The 18,943-nt window shown below is 39.3% G+C and overlaps 1 protein-coding gene across 1 annotated transcript; it reads left to right on the plus strand.

Annotated features, from left to right (window-relative positions):
* Positions 1-427: 427 nt before the first annotated feature.
* On the plus strand, positions 428-17,306 carry gas6 (growth arrest-specific 6). Its single transcript, XM_028443003.1, has 15 exons — positions 428-953; positions 1,602-1,762; positions 4,956-4,980; positions 5,074-5,136; positions 7,011-7,133; positions 10,016-10,135; positions 10,342-10,464; positions 11,350-11,471; positions 12,141-12,259; positions 12,529-12,718; positions 12,800-12,964; positions 13,044-13,212; positions 14,246-14,385; positions 14,459-14,660; positions 15,670-17,306. Exons 1-15 carry the CDS (start codon positions 875-877, stop codon positions 15,819-15,821), a joined length of 1,953 nt encoding a protein of 650 aa, XP_028298804.1. The 5' UTR covers positions 428-874; the 3' UTR covers positions 15,822-17,306.
* The last annotated feature ends 1,637 nt before the right edge of the window (positions 17,307-18,943 follow it).

The following is an 18,943-nucleotide window of genomic DNA, read 5'->3' on the forward strand; positions in this document are numbered from 1 at the left end:
ATGCAATTAATCTAGGTATTATTACTATTATAAAATTGATTTTGGTCCGATTACTCGTCCACTAAATTCAGTTTGATTTTACTGACCATGGTCAGCGTATAGAATACTCAGGACACTCCTGCGATCTTCTGGCTTTTCGTACATTTAACGGTTATTAATTATTCGCCAAAAATAATTAAGTAAAATGACCCATTCAAACTTATTTTATCAGGGAACACAGCGCCCCCTGCTGCATTATAATAAAATGTACCATTATAGTTACTGTTATACTGACTCTGAGGGGTTCAGCTTATCCTCAATCACATCAACTAAAACTCAGTAGTTGCCCTGCTGCTCAAAGGAGGCGTGGTCTGGGAAGGAAGATGGAGTGTGTGCTGGGGGACACACTCAGCTATGCACAAGTAAATCAGTCAACCTAAAGTCACTCTGATGTTAAATTCTGCAACCAAGCCACTTTTTTTGGGCGTCTCAGCATTTAAAAACCAATTTCTTAGGAAAGCTGTAAAACACACACACACGCACACACACACACACACAGGAGGAGGGTGTCTGCATCATCACAAACTCCAGCCTGCAGCAGCTCACACACTCACTCTTCCTCTGGCGGACCAACGTGCACCAAAGTCCGGGTACATGAGGGGCTGAAGGACCAGTGCAACAAACCGTACATCGACCGCAATGGGGACCAGACCAGCGGGGTCATTTGGACTGTTTAGCCGAGTTTATTAAGGTGACGCGGCGTGTGGAGGCGAATTCTTCTGAAGGTCGGAGCGGCTTCACCTGAAGACCTGCAGCGGCTCCATCCGCAGACAGACGCGGGGCTGGAGGAAGTTTTAACCCGGACTGACACAAACACACACAGCGGTCCAAAACCATGCGACTGACCCCGGCTAAGTCCCTTTCCCCGGCGGCAGCCCTGCTAATCCTGCTGCTGGTGCGCTGGACCGACAGCAGTAAGTAAACAATTACGAGCTAGGTGGCTATAGCTAGCTGGCTATGTCCTCTTTGACGTTTAAGTTATGGCTGATAATGATTCAGTTATTAAAGCGTGTCTTGGATCTCCTGGTTTCTCATTTAACTGGTGACCGACTACGACGTTTTCGCAAACGTTGAAACGAGGTCGTTAGTACAACACAGTGCACACACACTGTTCCACGATTTACGAAAGACAATAATAATAATAATAATAATAATATAATTTCACAATATGCGGTATAATTAAGGTAGATTTTATTAACCGAATAATACAAAATCTGATTTATTGTACACAGCACAATAACTGTTTAAATGTAAAATAATCTAAACACAAAGCGTGTTTTGATTCTACTGCACGTTTTGCGGTAACCAGCAGCAACCAGCGACGCAGTGCGTGTCGGTCACCAGTTTACACGGGGAACCAACAGATCCAAAACAAGCCTGACGCTTTATTGTTTGGCAGCGGTTCTTTGTGTGGTCTCTGTTCCACTTCTCTCTCTATCTTTCTTTACCCCTGTGTGTGTGTGTGTGTGTGTGTGTGTGTGTGTGTGTGTGTGTGTGTGTGTGTGTGTGTGTGTGTGTGTGTGTGTGTGTGTGTGTGTGTGTGTGTGTGTGTGTTTCTGTAGTTTCATTGTCTGCCCAAGAGGCCCACCAGTTCCTGAGCAGACACCGGAGGGCCAACCAGGTGTTCGAGGAGACCAAACAGGGCCACCTGGAGAGGGAGTGTGTGGAGGAAAGGTGCTCCAAGGAGGAGGCCAGAGAGGTGTTTGAGAACGACCCGGAGACTGTGAGTATGTCAATAAAGTTAGTGAGGACAGAAGTAAGTGTCAAACTACACCTGCTGTTGGATGAAGCAGTGGAAACGAGACAAATATGAAATTGGTCATTGCTCGTCAACGTTCGAATAGACGTAAGTCTATTCATACGGAACGCCCCATAGGCGCACCACGTGACTTAAAGTGCCGTCAGTTTTATTTTAGCTCATATTTATTTTTTAGCTAACCCTTTTATTTTAGCCCTAACCCTAAACCAGGAAGTAGCCTAAAATTAATATTATTTTTTTTGTTTATGCATTTTTAACCGTAACCCTATCCCTTCGTATATGTATTTTTAAAGTTGGAATTTGCCATGTTATGTATGTTAAAATGAAAAAAATATGTACGACAAAAGTGGGATTTGAACCCACGGCAGCGGAAGAAAGTACTCTTGAGTCAGGCGCTTAGGCCACTCATGTTTCCGTATCAATATTCCCGGGGTCTATTGATACGTTTCTGTATCAATAGACACTTCGTATTAATTTTCACAGCTGTGTTTTGTCCCATTCCACTCCCGCTATTTCATTTCAATGCGATCCACCTTATTTCTGAACATTTACAAATGGGTATTATGAGGGGTGCACATTGCCATCAATCTGACTATATGATACGATTCACAATTTCCATGTCCCAACCCGATACAATGTATACCGATACTAAACAATACGATATTCATTGCGATTATCTCGATATCAGTGATTACAAATTTCACCTTAACAAAATGGTATGAAATACAATTTGTTTCATTTTTTTTTTTTAAAGTACAGTAGTTCAGTGGTTCCCAACCTTTTTTGGACCGTGACCCCCATTCTAATATATCAGTAATTTCTGGCAACCCCCAAACACTTTTTCTTTCTTGAAATCAGATATTTTTATACTGCATTTTATTTGATCTACTGGTAGTTTCATCTTTGAGAAAGTGAAAGTAAATAACACAGTTGTTAAAGATTGTGTGTTGTTTTAATTTGCTGTCTAAGTCAAGCCATGTTCAGGCCCTCTTGCTAGTGTTGTTGTTTACATAAATCTCCCATTGACAGCTCATGGATGACAGTGATGTGACACATGGCTAATGATTCATAGTCTGTGCTGCTGTTGTTTATGCACCAATAAGTTCCCATGCTGGTGGTGGGTGTCAGCACACGATGGCGTGTCTTCTTGTTTGTTCCTGTCACATGTTGAATCAGCCCAACACTTAATAAAGTCAACTTTTATTAGCGAAAGCCAGAGTTACAAGTGCGTATTTCCTCTCTCCATCAGTACAGGCAGCTAAACACGTAAACATGGTAAATCCTCACACTTACTTTACACTCGTAGCATGTTAATGGTTTAAAACGGTCTAAACGGATTCTGATTGGTTTCTGTGGGTGGTGATCAGTTGGGTTAAAGGGTGTGTTTCATTCACCACGGCTGTGCACATTGCCTCACTAATCCGTCTGCAGGCTCCCACCCTGTTTTTCCGTCTGACATTTAGCAGCGCGTGTGCGCAGTAGGAATATTTCTCACAGATTAGTTTCCAGGCTGTGTTTATGAATGCACTGATCTGCCTGTGAACACATAAGCCTACTGAGTATGTATAACCTGTGCTAAATATCTAATAGATACAAGCCATTTATCAACTCTTTTAATTTCTGCATTAAGCTAACTCCACACTCTACATTATTGGCAGTTTCATTGCAGATGGTTTGAGACTTTTTTTTTACCATGATAGTAGGTTCTATTTTCACGCCATATTCTTAGTGCGCAACTCTTCCTCTGTCATGCTTGCATTTCAGGATTCAACACTGTCAAATGTTTCAGAGTTTGATTAAATTAGAGAATCCATTCAGTGATTCAATGGCTGAGATAAGGGTGTAAGAAAAAAAATCGATGCGGCGATATATCGCGATAGTTCACAAGGGATTATCGTATCGATCCAAAAAATGTCCAAATCAAATTTTTTAACAATAGTTTTTTAACGAAAAAACCATTTAATTGCGCAAACACATGCAAAGCATGTAAACGCCTGGTCACTAGATGTCAGTGAATGCATTTTAGCTTGGAAGTTGATTGCACTTTATTTTCATAAAACATACTTTTATAGATGTATGTGGTTGTTTTTGATATTGGTAAAAAAAAAAAAAAAAAATGAAATTAATTGTATCGTGATATATCGTGATGTATATCGTATTGTTTAGTAGCGGGATATATCAGGATATAATGTTTTCTGTTGCACTTTTTGGTCATGTAAAGCACATTGAGTTGCCTTGTGTATGAAATGCGCTATACAAATACATTTGCCTCGCCTTTATCGTATCATGACATGCAAATTGTGAATCGTATCATCAGATTCATGGCAATGCACACCCCTGCTCAGATTTTAGTCAAACACACATATGAGAAACCTCTGCTTGAGAAAGGATGACCTGAAGGTTTGCTGAGTTCAGAGGAAAAGGTGAAGTCAGGTGATGTTCAAATCCCTCAAATTGAAACAAAGCAATAATGCATTTCCAGCCCCGTACAATGTCGTGACACAAAGTTGTGGTCTCACTCATAGCTGCATTATTCATTCTGAAGGTGCACGCATCTGTGACTCTGCACTTTCCTCTACTGCAGCTTCCTCACTCTGCAGAGACAGAAAGAAATGCCGATAATTGTCGGCATTCCATGGACTCACAAATTAATGATACATATTCAAAATTTGTGCCAAGGTCAAGTTTAGTGAATGCCATTCCCTGTCTACACAACATCATTTTTAGAGCTGCAAACAAAGATAATCACACTAATGTTGACAATAGATTATACTTTTTTTTTTTTAGCTGTTTTTTCCATGTTCCCATAGATTTTTTTCCTACATGTGGAAGATTGCTGCAGCCATAAGATTGCAGAGATGCTGCTGTTATCAGGAATGCAGAGAATTTTTAGGAAGCCTCTGGCAAAGAACTGCACCCATCACACAGAGCAGAGCAGACTTCACAGTTTATTACACAGTAACAGATACAAAGAGAGTATTATCGTAATTTGATAATTGTTTTTCCATCAAATAAGAGCAGAAAATATGTATGAAATGAAACCGAATCCGAAATGCAACATGCATACAAAATGTACGTGCTACTAAGTTAAAATTGCCTCTTTCTGTTTGGAATTGAGTTATTATACTTATGTTATTTTATTTTGTTTTGTTTTTAGGATTACTTCTACCCCAAGTATTTAAGTAAGTACATTCACTTGTTTTCACTGTGATTTTTCTTATACCGCTGTTGGCCCTCTTCACATACTGTATCTGTGTCACTGTGTCTCTGCCCAGCATGCATGGAGAGGTTTGGAGGTTCAGAAAAGAAGAAAGAGGACCTGGTCACGTGTGTACACAGTAAGTTTATTCTCTACACGTGTTTACCGATCTCACGACAGACTGTGAACAGAAAGATGCACAAACTGAATCCTTCATCTTTACTTCATCAAATATGTGTCTGTCTTTCTCTGAACCTGAGTTGCTGCTTTTGGTGCTGTGGTGTTTTTTTTTTGCATTGCAGTATCTCTGCTCTGCACCAACCTCAGGAGTGGCAAATAAAGTCAATTTTATTCCTTTTTTGCTTTAGGACACACTGCTAGGTGAATGTAATTGTATCGAGAACATGACCTCTGTGTCGAAGCTTTTTGAGTAGCATTGCAGCACTCTCCTGTCGTGATGCTGCACATTGGTGAATGAGTGACACACCCCTTTTAGTCATCACATGCACTCCATCGCTACACCTGATTCTCCACGGGGTTGGTACAGCAGCAAAGTGACGTCAGAGTAAAAGTATTGACGTGAGTGAGCAGGTGATTTCTGCAGCATCAGGACGCAAGACAAACCGGCTTTGCTGTGATTGGCCGAGTGATTTCGGATGGGGAGGGGGTTTCTATGACTCAGCTGCAGCATGGCGACACTTAAAGATACAGCAGTTTGGATTAGTTTACCCACAGTCAGCAGCACCACTCCTTCCTTCAGAGTGTTTCTGGGCAGATGAGGATGAGCTGATTCAAAGTGTGAACACTGGATTTTCTTTTAATATGTTTAAATGTGATCACAACCATGTGACATTAAAACAGGGGCACATAGGAAACCCATAAAACTGAGTAATTCCAGCAAGAATATTTCTGTCTTCTGTTTTAATAATATGCAAATGTTTCATTTTCAACTGTTCCTTAGAAAATCCACTTTGATATGTTTCAGCTGACAACTGCCAGTGTTCGTCAGAGGCGTCTGTTGAATGCTTTGATGTTTCCTTTGAAGTTTAATTGACTTCTGCGTAGTAATTCCAGAAAGATTCTTTTTGTTTTCTTTTTTAATAATATGTTAAGATTTAATTTTTTCAACTGTTCCTTAGAAAATCCACTTTGATTTCCTGACATGTTTCGACTGTCTGCTGATCGCTTTGATGTTTCCTTTGAAGTTTAACTTCCACTTAGTAATTTGAGAAAGATTCTTTTCATCTTCTTTTTCAATATGTTATGGTTGCATTTATTCAGACAACTGTTCCTTAGGAAATCAAGCGATCAGCAGACGCCTCTGACGAAGACTGGCAGCTGTCAGTCGAAACATGTCAGGAGATCAAAGTAGGATTCATAAAGAACAGTTGTCTGAATAAATGAAACCTTAACATATTATAAAACTGAGTTTTATCCATCCATATCTTGGTGTAGATGCTACATTCATAACAAGGCAGTAATTTTCCCATGAGCAGTAGTTTCAAGGAAAGCTTCCTTCAAACAGGTACAAACTAATATTTCTGTCTCAGCTGTAAAGCTATTGCTCAGCTTGTTCTCCCCAGGCTCTGTCCCTTTGTGCTTCTCTCTGAGCTCCCGCTAACATGCCCAGACATGTCCAACACTCATACATCCACTGCTAAGAAAAGGAAACTGTTTTAGAAGTGAAAATGATAGAGAGCATTCACACAAGCTTGCACAAGCTAAAAAAGTAAATGGAAGCTATTCTTTAGAAGTGTAACACAAGTAGAGATGAAATGACACTGATATTGTGTTTGAAAAGCCACAGGCTGACACGTTGGGAAGGATGGAATAAGGACATGTGAGGAATGAGAGCTTAGTCAGCATTAGTCTATTTATACTGATTCTCATGTGGACAACATTGGAGATGCCCTTCCTCTGTCTTGTTTGGTATACACTGTCTCGCTATGGGATAATCAAACCTTTCTTTTAGGCTACAATAACACGCATGTCTTTGTTTGTGTTTATTTTAAGATATCCCAGATCAGTGCTCTCCATCCCCCTGTTATCCCAGAGGGACGGTGCGCTGCGAGGACAAAAAGGGCGACTTCCTCTGCCACTGTTTTACTGGATGGACTGGGGCTCAATGTGAGAAAGGTAAAGTCATCCCTGCACAGAGTCACGTGCAGCTGAGTGATGTCGTCACTGTGACCTTGAAGCGGACAGTCAGCTCTTTCAATTCTCTCTCATAGAAGTCTGATCTGACGTTACAGGAATCCTCAACTCAAACTACAAAGTCAGCTCAACCCAAACACTTATATGTAACTTTTACTAGAATGAATTAGCGTTGATTTAGAAGCTATATATGCAGTAGAAAGCACATTAAATGCAAGTGTTCCATTCATGTAAAACCAACTGGTTTGAAGAGGTTTAAAGCATCTGATTGTTCCAATCGTAGCCTTACTCATTTTAAGGTGCCTTCCTTGTTCTGGTGGATGGTATGCGTGGTTCTATAGTAAGATGACTAAAAGTGGCATCCAAATAGGCATTTTCAAAGTCTGATTTCTCAAGTGCAACATCAAAATCTGTCCATCGTAATTAATTAATATATTTAAAATATATTTAAACATGGAGACATAGTAAAATTGATGCTGTGACATTTAATCATGCACAGGTCCCGGACACACTGCAATACAGTAAAAATGCGTCCTATCCATGGGATGCTTTTCAAAAGGTGAGGATTTAAGGAAAAGAAATAGTAAAAGACAAAGACACCTTAACACAGGTAAAACATTAAAGACACAAAAATACAATTGTAGAAGATTGTTGTTTCTTCAGCTGTGACTTAAAACCTAGGAATGTCACTTTAAAGCATTAATTGTGATTAATTGATTACAGGAAAAAATATTTTTTTTGCACCGCAATCGGCGCGGAACCTTTCCCCATTGCACATGTTACAGCGGTAGATGCTGAGGAGTCTGAAGAGCCTTAATTTTAGTGAAAAACACACTGCATGGAAAAGTAAAGTCCATTTGTGTGCAAATTGTGCAAGAAAGAGTTTGTGGATCACCGATGGTCTTCTCGCCTCCAGCGGAGCTTTTCCACCTCAATGCTAACTATGCAGCAGCTAGCACGGACAGCGGTCCTTCAGACGCTACACTAGACTGAGCAGACAGAGTGGCTCATACAATCCACTCTGGATAAAATGAGTTCAGAGCCAAAATGAATAAATTTAACTGTTTTTCAAATGGCAGATGTGAGTCTGAATTGATTCCTGAGTATTTTATATTTTCAACTACTTTAACAGATCCATTGCTGTGGATGTTCCTTCTTAGGAATAACATCATGTCCATGCAACATAATGACACACACTTAAGCCCCAAAGCGCTAGATTCAAATGCTATTTTATAGGGATGTAACGATTAATCGTAAGGCAGTTAAAAATCGATTCATAGGTATCACGGTTGATATCGATTTTCTGAAAATTGAATCGCAGTACTTTTTTTAACCAGCTATCCACAAGTGTAGGCGGCGGGCGGAGTCTGCTAATACTTTCTTTCTGGCCGCCTTCTACTCTTAAATATGTTAATAAATGATTCATTACCCCTTAAGCACCGAAAGAATATCTGTAATATTACTTGACTATTTGTAAAAGTCACGTTTTTCTATTAGCTCTGTCTGCTAGCATAGCTTCTCTTCTTCACTGCAAGATATCTGCATGCCAACCGACCACTGTTACCAGCGCCCTCTGCTGGTCCAAACAAATATGACGTAAATCAGTGCAATGACGTTTTTTTTTTTTTTAAAGTCCAATTGTTGAGGCACAAAATACACTTTCAGTTGCACTTTTAAAAGAAAAAGAACTATTATGCAGTTTTGCATTGTTTATTATTGAACCAGAATTTAAATTAATAGGCTTCATTTTAATTTGTATTATTCCTTTATTTATTTCATTCAAGATTTATTTTTAGTTAAATTGCATTGTTTTGAATTGTCTATCAAGGAATTCTTTTGACAATGAAAAATAAAAGGAAAATAGTATTTTCTAGTTTTTTTCCCAAAAAAAAAATTTGTCTACAGTCCCATTTTGTTAAATAAATCGTGAGAGAATCGTATCGTGAACCCAGTATCGTGGATCGAATCGTATCGGGAGTTGAGTGAATCGTTACATCCCTACTATTTTATCTTAGACTTTATATCTGAAACTGTCTAAGAGTTAGCCTGACGTGATGACATGACATGCAACATCTGATTGGCTGACATCTCCAAAATGGCGATGCCCACATATAAAAGGATATCACATGTATTGTAAAGACTAAAAGTGGATATAAATGACTCCAAAGACATATTTTACAAGAGATAGTAACAAAGTTTTACTATTCTGCTTTCGACCTGTCTTCTAAAGTGCATTCATGTGATATATACTGTAGGTCTCAGTACTGGTAGAGAACTTGACCCTTACTTGGTTTCTTTGCCATTAAGCTGTGATAGAAAGCATCCATAATATCTGTGGTCGATATTAATCACGTGTGAAAGCATCAGGGGAATATGCACTGCTTGGGTCACAGAGTTCACTCCAGGAATGCATTCCTATGCAGAGGTCACAGTCAGTATAGACGTGAAGAGCCGTATCCTCTCTGAGGAAAAATGTGACAAATATGCATGTGAATAGAGCTTTTAAGCAGATTTATGCTATAAACTTTACAAGAAGGATGTGTTTGATTGAGACAAATCCTCATATTTCCACTGTGACTCATTCTGTCACCTTACTGTGAGAGGAAACCCACACGGACTGGGTTTGACTGGGAGCAAACATTTTCCACTTGACAACTACAGCCTTTCCAAACACTGCAAATTTGCAACACCCAGTCACACACTCGCAGTGTGCACTCAGATGAACACGTTACGAGGGACAGTTTTGTTCAAAAAAAATGAGCATTAGAAAATCCCATTGTGCACGTTTACATCATTATGACTTCAGTTGTGATAACAAGAACAGCCCTGATGTTTTCCCTCTGTTGATGCCGTCCTCACCACAGATGTAGACGAGTGCAGCAAGAGGAACGCAGGGTGTGACCACAAGTGTAATAACACCCTGGGCAGTTACCACTGCTCCTGTCACCAAGGCTACATGTTGGTGGGCCGCCACATGTGTAATGGTAAGCCACAAACCACAAACACACTCCCTCTGTAAGCTACTAGTGAGATAAAACATTATCTGAGCTGTAAATAACAGTGTGTTTATTCAATATTCTCCTCGATTTCAAACTTTGTAAATTGTTGATTTTTAGGTAAATGTTGTGTGAGTTCCTCTGCACCTGTTCCTGTTCCTGCACAGACACAAGCACATGTTTGCCTCTTTCAGATGTGGACGAGTGCGCGGATGCAGATGTTTGTGGGTCAGCGGCGTGTGAGAACAACGAGGGCAGCCACGAATGCCTGTGTGACGTCGGCTACGTGTACGACAATGTAACCAAGAGCTGCGTCGGTAAGTGACAGAAAGCAGATGCTCGCAGCAGGACAGGAAAGGAATGTAGAAACATTCAAGGACAGAAGTGCATGTGAGGATCAGGTCACCAATATTTACATATTTGCGTAAAGTTAATACCATACAGTATTTTAGATTATTACACACATTTTTATCAAGCGTTTTGTTTGTCTTATTGTTTGTGTATTTCATTCAAGACATTGAAACAAATTCCCCCTGAACTGAAAGCTGTTGTCTCTCCGAAAGACATGCTTATTTTTTAAATGTAATAGACCAAAAGAATGAGAGAAAATAACTACAGCAATATATTTTTTTTGGCTATCGCTTGCTTGCTTGCTTTGTTCTATTTCATAACATTTGTTTCGATGTCTTACTATGGGGTCTACACCTCCGCGTCATATTACAGAAGCCCTTTCTCATAAAGCCAACCTGATTGGCTGGTGAAATGTATTAAGCAATTGACTCCACAATGTCAATTGCTTTTAGTCCATGCACTCATGTTACTTATAGAACCGGGTTTATGTAAATAACCTAATGTTCTTCTCTGTTTTTGGAGCCAGACTTTTCATAACCTCAGTGCTTCTCCTCAGAGAATAACCCCTTTTAGAAGTGACCCCTCATGGCCATGTAAGGTCATATATGAAACCAGATACCACCCAGTCAGCGTCAAAGCCAACTTATCTCAAGTGTTGTTTGCATTCCTTGGTTTTTCAATGGGAACAACATCATTTTTCTTGATCTTACGTGCGTAGTTCATGTTTTGACTCTTTCCTTCCCCAGATGTGACATTTACCTCCTCGGGGTGATCATTCCTGTGTTTTGAGGTTGTCACCTCTTTGATTTGCTCCTCTTTCATTCTTCCAACCTGTTCTTTCACCTTTTTAGATGTGGATGAGTGTGAGTCAGGTGTGTGTGCAGAGGAGTGTTTAAACACTCCCGGGAGTTTCCGTTGCTTCTGTGATGGTCGTCAGGGGATGAAGCTGAGTCCGGACCTCCGGAGCTGTAAGGTGAATCACATTAGTGGATTAATATTAGCCTCACTATGACAGCCTGTGTTCATGATTCAACAATTTGAACTTGGTGAGAACAGCCAGAGTTATTTCAAACCGGAGAGTAGCTCTGATTGTATTATATTTTTGTACTTTAAGCCTTGTTTGTTTTTTGACATGCCAAGGGACAACAGATGCAAATTAGCATTTTTGCTAACTCTGGCGCATCTACAATATGTACATTTTTACATTTGTTCATCTATGTGCATTGTCCCTTTCAAATAAATAGAAAAAAAATAGACAAACTAAACTAGAATTAAATTAAAAATTCTGAATTGATTTAAATTATCGGAGGAAAAATTATCTTTGTATGTGATAATAGATTTGTATTAACTGAAGAGAACTTATTGAGAAGTATTTATTTTAATGACATTTTATAATTAATGTTTCACTTGTTTCTAGAAGGTCAAGAAGCTCTGATAACAAAATATTTATTTTGCATATTTTAAGTATTTAACAGACAAACCATTTTTTTTATTTTGTTTTGTTGATAATCACAAACAGAAAATAAAGAAACTCGATAGGTTTGATCTGTAACTTTTTGAATAGTTCTGTGGCTTAAAATCAAGCCTTTAAGCTTCTTGAAAATGTATTTGTTGAAATTTATCTCTGCGTTTCCTTTTCCAGCCCATTACTCCGTGCTTGTCTCCAGCTCTGAGGAGGAACTCCCGCTCGCTGTATCTGGGACGTATGTTCAGCGGTGTGCCGGTGGTCAGGCTACGGTTTCGTCGGAGGATTCAGACTGGGTGAGAAAGAGACGTTCAGTTCTATTCTCTTTTAAGAAGTGCATGTTTTCTGTTTTTACAGCAGTTATTCTTTAGAAATAAATAAGTCAACAGCTCCTTACAGCTTTTAAAATGACTTACTGTTACAGATTTTTTATTTTAAAAACTAAGTGTATTTTTCTTTTTATTCATATACTGCCCCTAGGATGGCAGTTCAATATATAATAACATGCTGAACCTCATAGTGTTAAACTGGTTTTATTCTCACCATCAGTGCACCTGTGTCTTAGCTTTTCTGCAGAGTTCGACTTTCGCTCTTATGACCAAGAGGGAGTGATCTTCTTTGCTGGAGGCCACCTTAACAGCTCCTGGATTGTGCTTGCAATGCATCACGGGAAATTAGAGCTCCAGCTGAAGTACGGTGCAGTGAGCAGGGTGACCAGCAGTGGACCCATCGTCAACGACGGCCAATGGAGAAAGGTTGGTGGTCTCTGTTGAAACAGTTTAATATCGAGTGTTTGAATGGATTTAAAGTCTCTGCACTGTTTGGACTCCCGTCAGATCTCTGTAGAGGAGCAGGGGCGGAGCCTTGTGATCAAGATCGACAGAGAGGCTGTGATGAAGATCGCAGTCAATGGTGATCTGTTCACACTGAAGAAGGGCATGCATGAACTCAACCTGACAGTGGGAGGGGTGCCTTTCAAAGAGGAGGGTCTGGTCAATCAGGTGATTGCTCCTAACGGACCTTTACAGCTAAAGTCTATATTTTGGTTCATATCTCAATCATCTCCTAATTTTTTTACAGTTGAATCCACGCCTGGACGGTTGTATGAAGGAGTGGCGTTGGCTGAGCGGTGAAGACACGTCCATTCAAGAAACCATCCGTTCAAATGAAAACATGCAGTGTTATAGCACCGACGATCCCGGAGCGTACTACCCTGGCACTGGCTTTGCTCTCTTTAACATCAGCTACGGTGTGTGTGAGCGTTTTGTGCTTCAATGTTGGAACCTTGCATATCATGATGCAATTTCACTTTTTTGCCAAAGGTACTTTTCTTAATTTTGACTGCAAATTTTGATTTATATTTAATCTTAGTCTTTTGACTAAAATGCAACTTGGTTCTAGTAAAAATTTAGTCATCAGGACTATTTCAGTTGTAGTTTAATTTTAGTCAACTAAAGGACATTAGGATTTTAGTCTGCTAAAATCTTTTACAGATATAGTTGACTAAAATATAAAGCGTAAGAGTTTATGCATTTTTTTAAAGCTTAAATTAACTATTCATCAACCTGATATGCGATGGTATTAAGGCTTGTCCCGCCTTCCACTTAACAAAAAAGAAACTTTGTTGGGATTGATGTCATCACATGTGAACATTATTGTTTAGTTTTTATTAGTTGTCAAAAATAATGATTGTTTTGATTTGGTTTTCATTGAGATTTTTTTTTACCTTATCTGCACATGCTGTCGAAGGTCATCATTACATATAGTGCAATCTTTTTTCGACACCTATGCATGTTTTATTATTTCAATTTTAAAAATGTATGTATTTTATTGCATAATTGTGATCATCACCACCCCTCCTTAAGGAAGGGTGAAAAAAAACTTTATTAAAAAGAGAATATTAAAAGGGAGGGCAGTGTTACACCTTAGTGAGGGGGAAGGGAATAGGGAAGAGGGAGTCAGGGTAGGACAATGGGGAGAGTGGGGAAGAGTCGACTATTTTAAGTTGAGAGAGCAATGTGAAGTTACAGTTGTGCATATTGTGCATGCATTTTTGTAATTAGTCATAGTCTAGTTATTGACACTTGAATTATAAATTTGAATATATTTATACCCCGCAACCCTGAAAAAAGTAGCAAGTGGGTCAGAAAATAGATGGATGGAATATAATTGTAGTCGACGATGAAAACTTTAAGTCAACAAAAACACTGGTGCACATTTATACCTGAACTTTGCTTGATTGTCCAGTTTGTTGCTGACTTTTGGTTTGGTTTCCACCACAGAGTCTCAGAACCTCAGCGTCCACCTGACCCTGCGTCCAACCTCTGCCATCGGAGTGCTGTTTGCACTCGTTCACCAAGACAGGGTTCCTCTTTCCATCACATTAGCAGATTATCATCCAGTAACAGACGAGTGGAGAGATGTGAGTCATTTAAAGCTTTAAAATTTGACCCAGTGTAAACGGACATAACCACTGACCATCAGGGTGTCGTCAGTATGTTCTGGTGTCTGTAGGAGACGTCGTCATCGCCAGCTTCCCGGCACCGCTGTGCGACGGCGAGACTCACCACATCCAGGTTACGATGTCAGGCAATCAGAGCCTTCTGCTGGTGGATGGTCAGGCTGGACGAAGTGAAAACTCAGACGTTCCCAGTGAGCTTTTCTCCCATTCCAGCACCTTTATAGGAGGTCTGCCAGGTGAGGAACAACACCATTTTAGTGTCATTTATCAAGACTTGGATTCAGTGTTTTTTCATTTGTTTGTTTTTTTTAATAAAATGTTGTCAAGGAATTAAGAAATTCACACCTTAAATATATGTGCATTTATTTGCTTAATTCTTGTTGTTTTTAGGGGTATTGTTTTTTTTCTGCACTTTGAAACTCAGTAAATACGTTTGCACAAGTTTCTTCTTTACTCACTACAACGACGTATTGGGGTCACATTAATATATATAATATTTTGAGAATGGTCATAATTTTAATAGAGAAAATCGTATCTTAAAAAACATGTAATGGTGCAGCACTCACACCGATAGCCCTTAAATCGACCTCTTCCAGTCAGTTCCTCCTTCACAAAAGAGGATATTTGCTCAAAATCTGGTTCTTTTGTCGAAACAAATGCAAACGTCTGCAAAATGGCTTTAAAGTCCTTAAAATGATAACCGTGTGGTGTTGATGGGTTGATTAAAAGGCTCAGTATTTCATCATATGTGACACCTGAAGATAAATATAATCCACATTCTCTGTAAAGCACGAATGACCAACACAGACAAGATCCTGTTTGTATTACGATTTTATTCTCTAAATATTCCACCTTTAATCTTGAATTATTATGACTTTAATCTTGAAATATTATGACTTGTTATCTCAAAATATTAAGACTTTAATCGTGTATTGTGCAGATTTTTATTTTATTTTAATGTGGCTCCAATACGACGTCGTAACTCGGTGCATAAAAACATCTGAAAAAAAAAGTCCTGTTCACAAAACCTTATCTAACTCAGGGATTTAATATTTGCAGCATTTGCATTATTTATTTTTACTGTAAAACTTTCCTTTTACCCATCCCAGAGACAAGTTTGCACAATTTCCAATTTAGAAAGAAAACAAAAAGCAAAGACGTATTTTTATTTTAGTGGCTACAGTTGCTCATGTTGTCTGGATGAAACTAGGACACCTCACCCTCATGTTGTCATTCCTGCTCCAGATGTGTCTCTGGTGTCCACGCTGGTGTCGGCCCCCTACAGCGGCTGTATGGAGGTCAGTGTGAACGGACGGTCTCTGGACCTGGACCAGGCCATCCACAAACACAACGACATCCGCTCACACTCCTGCCCCCTGCCCCACTCCCACCAGTGACCAGCACTCCTATTCTGACACAAAAACAATGTGTGCACAGTTTCCTAAGGCGTTAGGGGAAGATGTCCTCAAAACCAGTAAAAGCTTTGACCCATGGGGCGGGGGAGGGGGGGATTAGAGAAAATTACACCAAGTGTTGCAGTGAAGCCCAAGTCCTGGCTTTAGGATTTTCTAACTGTGTCGTTCTGTGCTGGGGATCCACACAGATTCATCAGTATTAGGACACAGTAGGTTAATAGATCAGCTAATGAGTAACACCCCCTGTGCAAAGCAGAAGATGAAAGGACGCCTCAAAAACTGACCATGCATCAAAGCGTTTTAGGTCCGGATCACACAGATGGTCCCAAGTCACTTTCTCTGTGGAAGTTCACCTCCATTATCAAATTCACAAAGGTAAATTTGGGACCAGGTTCATAAATGAGCCGCTCTTCCAGGTTAAAAAATGTGTCAACAGGTGCTCCACTTTATTAGAATCAGGGGACTGACTTATGAATGGCACATCATCATGGTAGCATGGCTTTGTGCCATGCAGGAGTCTTTGCACATTATTGCGAGTATAAATGAACTACAACGTAGAGCTGGTTTCTAGATTCAAACACTGAAGCACTCATTGTCCGCCTGCAACCATGTGCCTAAACAGCCTCCAACCCAACCCAAGCTTCAGCTTCTCCTCAAACAGGTCAGTCATTTCCTGAAGGTGCAGCTGTGGCTTCTTCAGGTTATGCATCATTTAATTTCCATTTTCCCCACTCATTACCCAATAATTACCTGACCAATGCCTTTCTTTGCAAATGTCACTCACTGAGGAAAAGAATGCCTCAGTTTGTCCATCAGCCACTGTTAATCCAGTACAGTATTTACTGACAGAAGCACACAGAGACAGAAGAGGGCGCAGCTTCCATCGCTCCGTACAAGCTACTGAGAATATAAGAGACATTTGCTGTAATTTAGTCAATGTGTAAATAAATGTGACTGTACATGCTTTATCAAATGCAGAACGTAAACACTACCTTTTTCTCCCTGAAGATAGATTTCTGCTCAAACTGATCCTTCAGCTGAGGTCATTCTGCTTTATTTGTGAGCGGCAGTCTGGGTCAAAGTGGCGTCATTCTTCAGGGACCAGCTTTATTTCATAGGTGCTGAGCAAACCAAAAAAAAAAAACCAACAAAAAAAACACTAAAAATAATGTCATTGGAGCATTGTTTGAGAATGCCTAAAGGGCTCCAGTGTCATTTTATTTTTATTTTTTAATAGTTTGTTGAATGAATGCCAGACTATTGAGCTTGACCTTTTTTTTTTTTATCATGTGTTGTATAACTTCTGATCAGTTATTGTCTTTTCCTTAACTGCCATTAGTGTTGTGTACAATGCTGAGAGATGTCTGCCTTCTGAATTTCAACTTCTTCCTCAAGAGTGAAAATCTTATTTAAATATTAAAGCCGCTGTATAAACCTCATTGAGTAAAAACCGTATTTTTAAAACAACACATTTGTGCGTTTTTTTTTTAATATATATATTGGCTTTTTTTCTGCATCAAGTCACCTGTTTAACAAATTAGCATGAAAGTGTTTATTCACACATCTTATTTCAGGAAATTTACATTGATGTTTCGACTGCCAACTGTCAGTCTTCCTCAGAGGCATCTGTTGATCGCTTTGATGTGTTTTTAGGAGTTCTCTCTTCTCCGGAGACCAATGGGTGACAGGGGGCGTGGCCAGCCTGACAGAACTGTCTAGTTGGTCATGCCCAGACAGAACACATAAGGACACGTCAAAGCAATCAGCAGATGCCTCTGAGGAAGACTGACAGTTGGCAGTCAAACCATGTCAGCAGATTAAAGTAAATTTCCTGAAAATAATTGTCTGAATAAATTAAACCTTAACAAGTTATACATATTTTAAAAATTAAAAAAAAGGACAAAATGTACTTTCTGGAATTAAATTACTGATGAAAGTGATTATTTAATCAATAGGTTCCTAATAATTCACTTGATGGTTGATCCATGAAGGTCCTTAGAATATCAATGTAAACAAAAGGCCTAAGTGACGAATCAAAAAGGTGCTGTTTGCTACATAAGTCACTGAGACAAAGCATGATTTATTGCTCTTAAGTTAAACAGTTGAATTTCCTCTAAATGTTACAACACTGGATCTCACTTCAACGTGAAAAATACCACAACACTTTGTTCTAACAATAACGCTGACAGATATCGATAATGTCCTTGACAGGAAACATTTTTGGACGCTCTGAATAAATAGGAGTAATAGATTAAAGCCTTGTCTGGCAGCACACTCTGATGGTGGTACGTATTTAATATATGAGCTGCTGGAGCTTCCAGTTGGTCGACGTGCAGCTGTCACGAGGAGACGTGTTGGTTTACATCAGCGGATGAAGCTTCTTTCACAAAAATGTGCTGACAAAAACATTGTGACATCAATGTGTTAACTTTACTCCTCAAATGTGTCCTTGGAGCCCTTAAACTACACGTATGTATGAAAGTGTCTGACGTAGCGTAAATGATTTATACATTAGGTGGAAAGCAGGGATTAGCATGCACCAATGATAACACATTTAGTACAGAAAGTGCATAAGGGTCATTCCATGTCATTTCAACAAATGGCCAATGCACTTTGGTCTAATACATTTTTTTCCCAATTGTTCCTGAACTATTCAATAGGCACATTGTACATTTTTAGTAGTTTGATCAGATGAATGGGTGGGGGGGTTAATTTATATTTAAGAAAATTTGTTCATAATAAATGTCTTCAAAAATAAATATTTTTTCTGATGCAATGGTTTTTATATTTTGTATGATATTAGTGAAAAACTAATAAACAGCAAATGATTATGAGACACAGAAGCAAGCTAAAATGACCCCATGTTAAGAATATTTGCGAGTGGTGAAATAACCCAAAGTTGGGGTCCAAAATAAAAAGGAAGAAGTTGCACTAAGAGAATTTGTTTTATATCCCAAGAAAGAGTCATGGTTATTCTTTCCTGCATTCCCACGTGCAGTTATGGGCCAATGAAAAAAGTGAGAAAAAAGAGTCATATGCAAAGGATCTGGCATATCTACTAGATAAGATGTATAGCAGATATTTTCGTATATTCTGAGAGAGTA

This window comes from Gouania willdenowi, chromosome 3 (genome assembly GCF_900634775.1).
Source record: "Gouania willdenowi chromosome 3, fGouWil2.1, whole genome shotgun sequence".
NCBI lineage: Eukaryota > Metazoa > Chordata > Actinopteri > Blenniiformes > Gobiesocidae > Gouania > Gouania willdenowi.

Coding starts and splice junctions, on each gene's coding strand:
- gas6 (XM_028443003.1), top strand. CDS start 875: ATGCGACTGACCCCGGCTAAGTCCCTTTCCCCGGCGGCAGCCCTGCTA. Junction 4,981..5,073: donor CTTCTACCCCAAGTATTTAA/GTAAGTACATTC, acceptor GTCTCTGCCCAG/CATGCATGGAGAGGTTTGGA. Junction 12,719..12,799: donor ACGACGGCCAATGGAGAAAG/GTTGGTGGTCTC, acceptor GACTCCCGTCAG/ATCTCTGTAGAGGAGCAGGG.